The following is a 13,679-nucleotide window of genomic DNA, read 5'->3' as shown; positions in this document are numbered from 1 at the left end:
ATCAAAAGTAAAAATGGAAATTTTTGAAACAAACTTTTGCAAGATTAGTTGAAACTAGTTAAAGTTTTATGTTTTTTTTCAAGCTTTGTATATTAATGGAAAGTTTATATTTAAATTAAATATATAAATTAGTCATTCAACAAACTAAGCAACCGATTTTTGAAAAGTAATTTTTTTAATATCCATTTAAAATAGTTAAAAAATAAACTTTAGTATAACTTTGTATACTGTTTTTTTTTCACATTTTAAAGATAAGTTAAAGATAAGTTTTTAAACATAGTTTTACAAACAAAATCAAAAATCGAAAACATAGAAAAACATAGAAAATCGTAGAAAAGCAAATTAAATGCATTAGTTCTAAAAAGGCAACACTTTTTTAAGCTAAAAATAAAAGAAAGAACATAAAAATGTTAATCGTTTAAAATACTACCACATTACCTTTTATAACTTTTTTGTGATATTGTTTTTTGTTTAACAAAAATAAACAAAAAATAAGTAAATCTTTAAATTGTAGATTTGAATTTCCGACAATAACACGAATGCTTAATAATGCTTAATTAGTTAATAAACAAACCATCCTTGCTGTTAATATAATCATTTAAATTTAAAAATCAGAAAATTGTTCTCACAAACTAAGGTTAAATTAACATACTGTAAAAAAACGTTGTAATTTAAGTTTATAAAAATGCAGTATATCTCAATTTGATACCTAAAGGTAAACAAAGAAAATAACAAATATGGCATGTTTATTCAACTAAAATAAATATTTGTTATTTTACATAACATTAAGCTTAAGTAACAAGTTTAGTTATTATAAACACTTATAATGGAATATTGACTAAAAAACAAATTTTACTTAAGAAAAAAAAACTAACTCAGTACAATACCGATGGTTTACATTAAGTAATATGCAGAATTAAATAGACATTATTCAAAATCTAAACCTATTCACTTTAAAATTTGAAAGTTTTTATTCACAAAATATATAAATTAAAAGAAGCTTTACGACTGTAAAGTTCTTTTTTGGTTTTTATTTCATTTGTAGCTCATTATAATTTTGATTAAGTTGGGTATGCAACTCGATGAACAAAAGGTCTTTTTGCATATCCAGATCCTTGAATCAAATAATTTTGAGCAACTTTTTGTTTTTTTTTTTTCAATAAACCTATATTATACTAAATTAAACAAATTAAAACTAGAATTGTTATTAGTTTATTAAACGAAAAAAAGCAGTATTTAATTTTTTGTTCACTTACTCTGTCTATTAAGTCGCACATTTCTTGGATATATTTTAAAATCTTGTCCAGGACAGAAGCGTTTCCCAAATAAGGTAAAACCGAAAACAATTGGTGTTTTCTTGTTTAAAGTATTTTGTGTTTTTTTGTAAACGATTCCATTTATAAATAAAAATACTATGACAAACTTACTTAAATAATATTAATTAAAAAATTTAAATTACATTTTAAAATACTTATTAAGCTGTAAAGTTTTTTCAGCATACTTTTAAATTTAATTACTAAATACTTTTAATTTAATAAAAATTATGTATAAGTAGTTTATAAACGATGTTTGCTTAAAAATTTGTAATTTTGTAGTTTGAAAGTAGAAGTACCTTTGGTTTTAATTAAAAAAAGCTCTATTACTTGAATGAGTTATTGGCACAGCTTTAAAAATACAAGCGTTTTAGGTTAAATGCAGTCATTGACTCCCAAGCAAAAATTTACAGTAGTTTGATTCATTAAATAGTACTTTTCAAGCGTTTTGCATCATAAATACTTTAAAACTGATTCACATTTCAGGCTATATTGACATAATTACACACAAAGAGCCGACACTAAGTTTGCACGTCACTTGCTCATAAATCATGTACATAAACTTTAAAAAATATTTTTAATCTGAGTAATAAAGACTTGGTAGTTATCATCGAACCTTGAAAATAGTTTTTTTTAGGCACTCTAAAAAGCATCTTAACAGTAAAAAGTTTCTGATAAAAAACATCTAGTATAATTCCTACATTAAACCTTAGTAGACACTAACTTCAATTTAAGATTATTTTTAAGTTAAAATATCTTAAAGTGTTTGTTTATGTGTTATTTATTTTCTCTTTCATTTTTACTTGAAATATTTATCCATCAACTGTCTTAAAGCTAAAACTTTTTGAGTATACATAGTTTTAAAATAAGTACCATATATTCTGATCTGTTATAAGCTAAAAATTAAATTATTTTACTTTTCATATTACTACAACTAGTTTGCAGTTTATTAAAAAATGAGTAGACGTTATTTTTTCGTTTAATTTGAAAACCATTAGTAAGTTTAAGGAAGTTTTGAAACAAACAACTTTTTTTTTGTTTAAATGTAAAATGTTAACTAAAAACATAATTATACTAAGATTAAAGACGTTTAAATAAATAAAGTATTGTTTGATGTTTTTTTCAAGTTCAGTTATAACCTAAGCCCTACCATAAAAAAATTAAAACTTTTAAATATACAGACTTTACAAATTTAAAACACCGTTTATAATACCATACAATAACTATATCGAAATACCATACAACTAGGCTAAGTTCACAACTTTTTATCCCAACTTATTCATCATATCTACTTTTAAAAGTGATATGCTGTTAGAAAATTCATCTTGTGTATACAAAAGTTTGCACTTCATAGCAGTTGACTACCGAAACTGTAACCTTGTGCTTTAAACAGCAATGCGCAGCCGCCAATGCTATTCAAGTTATGCAACTTTTTCTGTTTGATGATCAATTACCCGAGATCAACACGGTGAGCTTCAATACACAATTCGCAACAAACTTAACTGGTTGTTTAAGATGCACGTAGTAATACTTTGTATTGTATGATCAATGCATAATGATACTTAATAGTTTTGAATCTTGAAAAATTTCGAACTAATGATTTTGAGCATGATGATTCTAATACGAAAATATTGCTTAAAAACCTTAGTAGTGTTTACATAATTAATAATATGCTTCAAACTCAAATGGCTGTTCAAAATACATTAAAAGTTTAGTAAGACTTATGTTTGGCATAATAAATACCATTTTAAATTATTTTAACTTGTTTAAGAGCTTTAACCATACTTAATTTTATTTAATAAACAGTTTCTACAAAGTCTTAGCCGATGATAGTGTAACTATATATTTACTTCAAATAAAAAAACTAAAAAAACGAATTGTCTAAAAGTTTTTGGTTTATTGGTAAATAACAGAAAGAAAAATCAACATGAAACTTCCAGTTAGAAACAAAAATGAAAAAACAAAAAAAAGTTGAACAAGCAAGTTGCTCGTGTCATTTGAAAACTGATACAAAAACAAAAGTAAAAATAAAACAAACGAGGAAAAATAAAAACCTCTTCATTGAACTACTATCATCAGTAAATAAAACTTGTCTCAATTGATTCGGAGCAAAAATTTAATTAAAAAATTCCTAACGAAGTTTAAATTTTTGAAAGCATGTCTGTAGTTTTGCAATTGATAATAAGCAAATGTCTTGACTATTTGATTTCTTTTGTGTTAATTTTGTTTAACACTTAAGAAAAAACTATCATGAAGCGTTTGCTTATTAGCTGTCACAAAAAAGTCCCTGCTGTATTCGGCGTTCTAGTAAAAACAAAACTGAGCTCTAACACAATATTTTGATCGAAGAGGTCTAATCTTAGGTAGCATTTATAAAAAACGAAAAGAAACAACAGGCAACCTTAGTTGGGCAGTGCATGCTGTCTTGTTAAAATATGTACAAACAAGCGGACGTAGCTAGACCGAAAAACACGAAGCTGCAAAAGTTATATGACATATATATATATACTTAATTATCTTAATCGCTCTAAACATAGTTTAGGTTTACATTTCGTTCAACAAATGCTTGTATTATACAATTCATACTAAAATTGAACTTTGAATTGAAAAACTTAAAAAAAATTTGTAGATTTGTGTTTTTTGATCTAGCTGCGTCACAAACGTCATTTCAACCCCAGCCGATAGTTTGAAACGCGTCAATACTAATATAAACGTGATGGTTTTATACAAAATGAAAAGACAACAATAATAAAAAAAAATAATATTTTTACACTTAGTTTTATAGCTAAAAAATTCTGTTGTTTTTTACTGTTAGCTTAATGTTTTTTAACTAAAGAGAGTCTTGTATATAAAAAAAAAAACAAAAAAAAACATTAATGGCTGAATGTTGTAAATGAAAAAATATTAAAGGCACGAAAAGCTTTACACTATGTAAAAAATTATAAAAGCTACTAAAAAAAAATTAAATTTAATACAGGGATTATAATTTTAACTTTGTGTAAATTTGTTGCGTAAATATTTTTCTCAGTTTTTTATTATTCTAGTGCAAAAATATTTTATCACAAATTAATGTTTAAGTAAACCTCTGTGAATAAATTAACCAAGGGCAAGAATAGGGTTTTGATATAAACAAATCTCAGCAAAACGCTGAAAAAAAAACTAACTACTTGTATAAAAAATTGGCGAGTAGTTTTATCTATAAACGGTGACAACTTAAATTAAAATTTTATACTATGTTGCAGCTTTAAGTAAAACATTTTTAAAACTACGAAAGATTCTTTCAATATTGAGTAACATTATAAAAAGTCATTTTTAAAATCATAGAATATTAAAATTTCGTTTTTTAAAAGTTGTCCAAAAAACTACGAAATAATCAATAACAAAAACACTTTTTTTATTTACAATTGTTCGTTCCGCGGCCTCCCTCAAAAAAGAGAGGGCGCGCGTCAATGTCCAGCTTCTAAATTGTCTATGTGACGTCGCAACGATCGAGTGACGACGTCATCGCATCATGACGTCACGATCTAGTTGCTTCGGTGGCGGCTCTTGTGGTGCTTCTTCGTCGACCTCTTCTCGGTCTTGCCCTTGTCCTTGCTGCCTCCCGCCCAGCCCTTCTTCTGATTTCGAGGTCGGATCTTGAGCGCCGGGTTGCTGTAGCTCGTTCGCAGTTGAGCCAGGAGACCCGCTGTAATTTTGTTTGTTGATGTTGAAAATAAATTTTCCCAGTAAACATTTTGGTAAAAGTTTAATTAGATTGTAGTACATGTATAAACCTTAAAATACTGAAAAAATAGTCTTTTATTATGCACAATTATAATCAAGTAAGTTGTTTGTGTTGAGCTCCGCGTAGTGTATGAAGAAAAAAACTTTAGTAGTTTTTAAAGTTTCAAATATTAATTCTAAATGAAAGTTGTACATATATTTAGAAATGATGTGGTTAAATAAACTTAAACACTTAAACACAGAGCCCAGTTGAAAGGCTTTTAGGTAACTTATTAAGAAGTGTAGGTTTTCAAAAAAAAAACAGAAGTAGAAGTAAGCTAATGCTTTAATCTTCAGCTAGTACGGTTGGAAATAAACAGTACTTTGCTAAACAATGGTGCAAATCGATCATAACACAATACTATATATATATATAAACAAACCGGTTTCGCAAGTGGATCCGATCCAACCGTCGCCGCAAGTGCAGCTTCCGTCCACGGGATTGCACCTTCCCCCGTTCTCGCATTCACACTCGAACTGGCAGTTCGGACCGTATTTTCCCGTTGTGCACACTGTTAAAAATATTGTGTTCTAAAGTGTCCTCAGGCTACAATATAGGGTTTTTTATTGCTCACAAAGCAAAAATGCAGAGATAAATAGAAATCGTTGATTTATCTGATGTTTTATAAAAGCTCAGTAAAAACAATAAATTAATTTAGTTAATTAAATAAAACGCAATTAAAATAAAAACTTAAAACGAGAAAATTGTAGCTATATTAAACAAATAATCAACCGTTCTCGCAATGCGGACCGGTCCTTCCTGAGGGGCAGAGACATTTTCCGGTTATCTGGTCGCATTTCACATTGTCCTCACCGCAGCTGCACTTGCTCAGGCAATTCGGTCCGTATGTGCCAAGGGAGCAGCCTGAAAAATAATTTATTCAATGTTCGTAATTATTTTGTTGACGTTATTGTGAACCATCATGTTTAAAACGAAAAAATACTGACAAGAAGTGAGCATGTAATTTTTTTAAAGCTACTTCAGCACTAGACAGTAAATATTTTTGTAAAACATTTATGAAACCCACCGATTTCGCACTGCTGCCCGTGCCACCCAGGGGCGCACTTGCACCGTCCGGTCACGTGGTCGCAGTCCAGCGAGTTCCGGCAATCGCACCTCTTTGCGCAAGCAGCTCCGAAGAACCCTTTCGGGCAAGCTGTGGGGGAAAAGAATAGAGTTAGAATTTTACTATTATATCTTAATTCGTATCATTTCTTATTTTTTTAATAATTTTCCGTGATACTACAACCACTTAATTTACCTTTAAAAGATACTGTAAAAAAAATCTTAGTAACTTGCTTGTTTTTGCTCCATTAATAAAATTAATACTGTAAGCCTTATACCATTATAAAAAGTTGAGTTTAAAAAGTGTAGTTTTTGAATAATTTGTACGCTGTCTGCTATATATTTAAACTGCATAAAATTTCAAAAATATTTTAAACTTTCAAACAAGTTATAAAATCCGAGCAAAAAAGTAGAACATTTTACAAATTTTCACTTTTTAAAACAAATGGTATAAACATAGCTAACGTACCTATAAAATACATGTGTTTTACAGTTTTCAGACATAAAGTGTCTACGAATTTTAAATATTATAACATAAAACAAAAATGTTGTGTTACAAAACAATACTCAAAATTGAACTATTTTGACTACTTTTTTACATGATATGTCGATAAAACTTTACACATATATTTTAATAGCAATTTAACAAACAACTGACTGTTCTCGCAGAGAGCACCGTAGTATCCGGGTTTGCACTTGCACCACCCGTTTATCCGGTCACAAACTTCGTTCTGGTTGCATGAACACTCGAGTTGGCAGTTCGGTCCCCATGTACCGTCAGTGCATTCTGAAATTTTTTTTAATGAAGTTTAATAATTAGAATTGAAGATGTGAAACAAGTACTACGCAAAAAAGTAATAAATTACTGCTTTTTTAAGTTTATTATTTAATAACGTTCGGTATTAAAAAGTATAAAGCGTATTACAACAAATATTCAGATACAAAACAAGTAGTAAGCAAATATTTCTTTCTTTTCACAAAATATACAGGATAAATACTTTTATATCAAAATAATAGGTTGTGTTATGCAAAATATTTCACAGCATTTACACTCAAGATATTTACGGAATGTAATATGATTTTGAATTTAAATAAGTTACCATTTTGCAGTATGATACTGAAGCTTATTTGTTTACTTTTATTAAAAAGCTTATAAGTTTAAGCACTTAAAGCCATGCTAAATGTCAGTGATCGTATTGTGTTACAAAAATTAAAAGTATCTGTTTACAAAAATACTCAGCAATTTCAACTTGAAACTTGATATATTTTTTGTTAATAAAAAGAAATTAGAAGACACTTACAAAACAAATTTTTGTAAGTATATATAATTGCAATACTGACCTTTACTTATTATTTCTTACCAGGCTAGCACAAAAGTTTACTTACAAAAACGATTTAATAATAAAACAAAATAGTTAAGAATGATGCTTTATTTTGAGATTCGTAAATGTAATTCAAACAATAACTTGACTTTAGTTTATTTCTAGTTTTTGTAGCATTTAGCGTTTTGTCTCAAAAATAATATTGGTGTTTTAATAAAATTTTAACCATTTTTTTACAAATTATTTTCAAACAAAATTTAAACCAAAACTTAATTTAAAAGTGTTTCTATAAAAACTTTCAATAGGTTTGAAAGCTAAAGTTAAATAAAAGTTTAGTAGAATAGTTATAAAAATCTAATCTTTTCAAACCTCGTTCACAAAGTGGTCCGGTCCACCCGAGCCCGCAGGTACAGTTTCCAGTTTTTGGGTCGCAAAGCCCGTTGTTTTCACATGCACACTCATTTTCACAATTTTCACCCCACGACCCTTGCTCGCAGTCTGAGTGAAATATTAGTTGTTATAAATTTGTTTTGTTTTCATATTTGTAAGTGAGATTTTATAACTAAATTGATGCTTGCAGTATATAGATATCTATGCTACTTTATATTATTACGTATAAAAATGATTTATTTGATTAAAAATCTATCTAAATACGTTGCATAAAGTTTAGTTTACGTGTTTTACTTGTTTTTGAGTTAAAACAAAAACAATTGATCAAAAACTAGTAAAAATAGCTTTTCTTAGTCACGTTTAGTTTGACCGCAAATATTTTAATAGGAAGTTAAAAACAATAAATCAAAAGTAAATTAATGGATTCTAATTGTTTTTAAAACCTTTATTATTAAAAAAATTATAGACAAGGTTTTGTTTTACAATTGTGTGAACTAAATGATACTAAAATTGTCGTTGTAATATTTCCCTTTTTAGAACTGCCGAAACACTTTAAAAACAAATTAACATTTTAAAACGTTAAAACTTCCCAAATTTTAGAATTAATTTTCTAAAAACGTCATTAGTCCTCCTAAAAGCCGTTTTTGTATTTATTTGTATTCTGATAAACAGATTACGATGACGATAAGTTAAAAGAAAGGTTTTGTTTCAACACATGCACCACTTTATATATTAAACGGATTACTAAAGTGTTACAAACTAAATAGAACTACTTGTTTCTTTTCATAACGTTTTTATAGATAAAAAACCACGAAAAACAAAATATTAAAGAATTTTCGATATCATTCACAAATTAATATCAATAACAAGATTAAAACAAATTTGTGTCGACCTAAATAGCGTTATTTCCTCCCATTTTTAGGACCTTTGTTAGAGAAACAACCAAAAAAAGCTACACACTTTCTATAGCAATAAAGTAATAAAAATATTTAAACAAATTTGTCTCAACCAACCTGACAGGCAGTTGGGTCCGGTTTTCCCCACTGGGCAGCCAACTTTCTGTGCGCACTCGCCCGTAACGGCGTCGCAACCACCCCCCGATCCGCAGTCGCACTCTAGGAAGCAGTCCTTGCCGTAGAAGCCGGCCGGGCACGCTGTTTGGAAATTTGTCAATAAAGTTAATGTGATTAGGTGGTGGAAAATTGACTATAAGTTAGTTTGCTGTATGACCGTTGAAGCACGTTCAATAATTTATTGCAATCGGATTCTGAAAGAGGATTAGCCTCAATCATTGCAGTAAGCCTATGGTTTCGTGCGTAATAGCTTTTTGAAATGGTGGTGATAAAGAATATGAGGGTTTTATCTAAAGTTATTTTTTATTTAATTTTGATTGCTAATTTTTAGCTACCGACTTAAAACTTTTGTGTATTGAAAGATCAGCAAACATTGTTTTGTTAACTTAAAAATTCATTTGTTTAAAACTCTTTTAAGGTTTCCAAACTTCGATGAATTGTCAAAAAACAGATAATGTAAGTTATAAAGCACTTAATTTTATTGAAAGACAGTTTTTGTCAGTCAGTAATTGAAATAAACCGAGCTTAACAATATAAAAAAAATTAAAAAGATTACAGAAGTGAGTACAACTCTTACACAAACAAAAATTATTACACACATTCATAAGTTTTTACAGACATTCTTAGTTTAATACTTAAAAGCTAACAAACTAATTTCACAAAAAAGTGTTTTACACACTCGAAAATTAAAAATTAAGTTTCATATTTTAAAACTCGTAAACAAGATAAATGTAAAATTAACTTGTGTAAATTGATAAATGCTTAACACCACAAAGCTAAAGTATCAACTATACAAAAGTATGAAGTTACTACTAATAAGATAGACAAAGTAATAAATATTTCAAATCTCAGATAAATTAAATTTAAAAAGATTAAAAGAATAATATATATATTCAAACTGACTGGTATTGCACGTGGTCCCGATGAACCCGGGTGGGCACTCGCACGATCCAGTCTTCGCTTTACACTTGCCCTCATTCTCACATTCGCACGTGTCCCCGCAATCGTTTCCGTACATACCTTGCTCGCACACTGTTTTTGTGTATACAAACATCAGTTTGTTGTTAGATTATCAGTTATATGATAAGGTATTTTTTATCTGTAGCTATATTTTGAAGTTTTTGAAATTTTGTCTTTCTACGAAACAAGACTTTCCCAAAACATGTTTAGTTTTGATATCAGATAAATACATTTTTACCGATTCCATATAATAAATAGTATAAAGTTTATGCTTTTTTTTATATTATAAAAATTATTCTATAATGTTTTTTTTACACTAAAATACTGTTTTAAGCAGACAAAAAGTTTAGTATTACAAAACGAACGGATATATTCAAAGTTATTTGCTTTTGTGTTTCAGCAAAATCAATGTTATGTCCAGTGTAAACATTGAAACAAAAATGTTTGCTTTAAAAAAAAGACTGTTAGCATTTTTTAAATAACTTTTATTTCAATCTGTTTTAGTAAATATTTGTTTGAGCTTAAAATAATTCTGCTGATAAATGTGTGTGTGTGTAAACAAAGTTTAAATTGATGTGCTTGTTTAAAGATAGTTTTATAGTAATTAAAATTTTTGTAGTAAAGATTACAAGCAAAATTATGTAAAATATCTGTTTTTTCGTGACTTAACATTTTTTATTAAAATAAAAGTGTTTTGTTTTTGTTCAGGAATTGTTTGTAATACAATCACAAACAAAAGATAAAATTTAATCTTTTGGAGAACAAAATTTCCAAGTTATAACTTTTTTGATTTTATTTTTCTTCAGCTTGCAATGGTATAACTTGTTATTGAAAGTTACTATTTTAGTTTTAGTAACAAATACTTTTGTTTTAATTAAAGATAAATCTCATTCAATTAAGTAAAGTTTTGCTACAAAAGAACCAAAAGCGACACTTAAATGCAATTTCCACGCAACTCGACAACAATTTAGCATTTAAAAGTTAAGTAGTTTCAAAATATTTTTTAGCCTTGAAAAACGCAAGGCACAAGTTATCGTAAGTTTTTTTGATACTGTACTTATATTGTTGAACAGCCTTAATGTTAAATTTGTAAATAAAGTTTCGAAAGACTTAATGATTAGTGCTAACAGTAAAAGGACTAATATTAAATTCTAAGTACATACTTTTTAAGAAACATAGCAACAAACCTTCGCGACAGCGGTTTCCATGGTGACCTGGAGAGCAGCTGCAGGCTCCGTCACGTGGGTCGCACTGCGAGTTGCCCCCGCAAGAGCACGTTCCCTCGCAATTATCTCCCCAACGACCCATTCGACAAACTGAATAAAAAAGAACTCGTTTGATAAGATACTACTAAAATTCAATCAAAGGTTAATTACAAATTAGACCTATTTTTAGTCTGAATTAGATAAGGCATTTAAAAAATAGCAATTTTCTCAAAACCCACCGAGATGGCATCCTGACCCGGTGAGACCCGGTGGACAGGAACACTCTCCTGTGACGTGGTGACAAGGTTTTCCGTGTTTGCACGAACACACCTGCTCGCAACGTTCCCCGAAGAACCCTGCGGTGTTTACATAACTTTTTGTTTTTTAACAAATTAATCTTATTATGCAGCTACTTACATTTTGATATAGTTTTTTTTTTCCTTGTCATGAAAAATAATGTAGTCAGTATAGCTTGTTTAGTTTCGCTTTTAAATCAAACGTTTAAATGATTTGAAATGACAAGCCAAAAAAAAGTATACAAGTGGATTAAAGTAATGAATAAATATGCATATGTCAACAGACCGGCAAGACAAGTCTTCTTGCATCTCGTTCCTCTCCATCCGGGATTGCAGTTGCACCTTCCGCTCACGTGATCGCATCCGTCTGCGTTCTTGCAGTTGCATTTCTCCTCACAGTTCCTACCGTAGAATCCCTTGCTGCACGCTGTGAGTTTTGTTGATTTTATCATAAAACTGCATGGTTTTTATTTTACTTAAACATGTTTTGAGAGGTTTTACAAAAAAAGGTAAGTTATATTCTACTAGTTGAATCAAGTAAAAATTATTTTTATTATTGAAACTTTTTAGTGAACATTATTATAATTAATAGTAGTTTACGTTACTTTAAACTTAGAAAAAGAATAGCATTAGCTGAATGAGATTAAAAAGTTATAAGCTTTACAAAAAAGCTAAAAACGTTTATGTATAATTTTAGTTGCATGAAATTAATTACATGACTCAGAACTCAAGGTCGTCGCAATTTATTATTTGTAAATAAAAGAGCTTTTTAGATTAATTAATCGGTAAAAAGTGACAAAACAAAAAAAAAAAATAACGTAACATTAAATAATTAAAAATAAAAAGGGTCAAAGAAACAAGTTTTGTAGGATATTAATTAAACAGCATTTAAAGCATTAACTTGCTACAATCGAATACAACAAACACATTTAAAATATTTTGAATGGCGTCAGTTGCTGTACTACTACTGCTTAAGTTGATACCAACTTGATAAGTAAAAAAACAACAGTTTTTGTTTTACAGTGTTTATGACAGCAAACATTTAAAAACTCACGGATGCTGCAATCGGTTCCAATCCACCCGGGGGCGCACTTGCAGTTCCCGTTGGAAGGGTCACAAATTCCCCTGTTGTGACACATGCAAGACGCCTGGCACCCCTCACCGTAAGTACCGTCCTCGCATTCTGTGAAATATGTACAATGTGGCGGTGGCTTTTGACACAATTTTTTTAAGTAAAACATAAAAAAGGACTACAAATAGATGATACGAGACTAAACAACTTTCTGTTTTCAAGCTGAATAAAAACTTCTAACTCGTACAAGTTAATAATATAACAAACTTTAAGGACTTTATTTTATGTTTTTTTACAAATAGCCACGATATCAATGATTTTTTTCTCACTGAGGCGCAAGTTGTTGCAGTTGGTTTCTTTGCGGCCGGAGCAATATCCGCAAAACTTTTGGCAACTGTGACATTGACACGGGGAAAAGCAACAACCGGCCGCTTGTCCGCAGTTCGAAAATCGAGATTTTCTCCGGCGATTAGATGTCTCGATATCAGACGATGACTCAAAATCGCGACCGCGCCGATATTAGAAATGATAAAAACAAATTTAAAAGTTATTTTTGTTTTTCTTCTGATTTGCGACCGATAACAAACGTTGAGCAAAGCTAATTTGGCAAATTGCGACCGTCGAACAAAAACATGCTGTGCAAAATTTAATGGCCGGCGAGAAAAATTTTATCGGTTCGAACTTTATCGCTGGCTCTTTTGTTGCATTTTAAGCAGCATTGTTTGCTACGAGTTATTTATTGCGGCTTAATGGTAAAGTTTCAATTGAAGTGTTATCGTAAACTTAAATTGCTGTTCAAACAAAAGCGATACTCGCAAGGAAACTAGCTAAAAATTCAGAACATTTTAAAACGATTACCTATAATTTTTAATCACTAGGCGGCAGTGTATAGCAAATGGCTGCACTAATATAGTTTAATCGTTTAAACTTTTATATTGGAAATGTTTAACATTTTTCCTTTTGCTTGAAATATTTTTTGTGTTTTATTCAGTACCTTACCACACTTTGATTGTAATTCATTGAAATTATGTGCGTGTTAAGATAATAATTTTAAATTTTAAACATTGGCACGCCTGAAAATTCAGTCTAAATAAATAAGTCTATTGATAAAGTTCTTTGGTAAATTAGAGCACTCTATCCAATAAATTACAGAGTTAAGATCTTGTTTTTCTACTTTTTATAATCATACTTTAAAAAGTCATACGAGAAAAGTAATTAAT

The 13,679-nt window shown here is 29.3% G+C and overlaps 1 protein-coding gene across 2 annotated transcripts in view; it reads right to left on the bottom strand.

The window, feature by feature from the left end:
• Window positions 1–3,210: 3,210 nt before the first annotated feature.
• Window positions 3,211–13,679, bottom strand: part of LOC145842442 (uncharacterized) — a 53,751-nt gene continuing 43,282 nt past the window's right edge. For both annotated transcript variants that reach the window (XM_082949890.1, XM_082949891.1), the window contains 12 exons: window positions 12,442–12,570; window positions 11,674–11,814; window positions 11,331–11,447; window positions 11,074–11,202; window positions 9,830–9,958; window positions 8,867–9,007; window positions 7,833–7,961; window positions 6,800–6,928; window positions 6,104–6,232; window positions 5,809–5,940; window positions 5,459–5,587; window positions 3,211–4,998 (listed from right to left, as the gene is read on the bottom strand). In XM_082949890.1, the coding sequence (XP_082806016.1) occupies window positions 4,838–4,998; window positions 5,459–5,587; window positions 5,809–5,940; window positions 6,104–6,232; window positions 6,800–6,928; window positions 7,833–7,961; window positions 8,867–9,007; window positions 9,830–9,958; window positions 11,074–11,202; window positions 11,331–11,447; window positions 11,674–11,814; window positions 12,442–12,570 (1,595 nt within the window). In that variant the 3' untranslated portion in view covers window positions 3,211–4,837. The remainder of the gene's footprint in view (window positions 4,999–5,458; window positions 5,588–5,808; window positions 5,941–6,103; window positions 6,233–6,799; window positions 6,929–7,832; window positions 7,962–8,866; window positions 9,008–9,829; window positions 9,959–11,073; window positions 11,203–11,330; window positions 11,448–11,673; window positions 11,815–12,441; window positions 12,571–13,679) is intronic.

This window comes from Thalia democratica, chromosome 8 (assembly GCF_965202585.1).
Source record: "Thalia democratica chromosome 8, ktThaDemo2.hap1.1, whole genome shotgun sequence".
Taxonomy (NCBI): Eukaryota; Metazoa; Chordata; class Thaliacea; order Salpida; family Salpidae; genus Thalia; species Thalia democratica.
The sequence above is the reverse complement of the archived record's forward strand: the minus strand, read 5'-3'. Positions and strand labels throughout refer to the sequence as shown.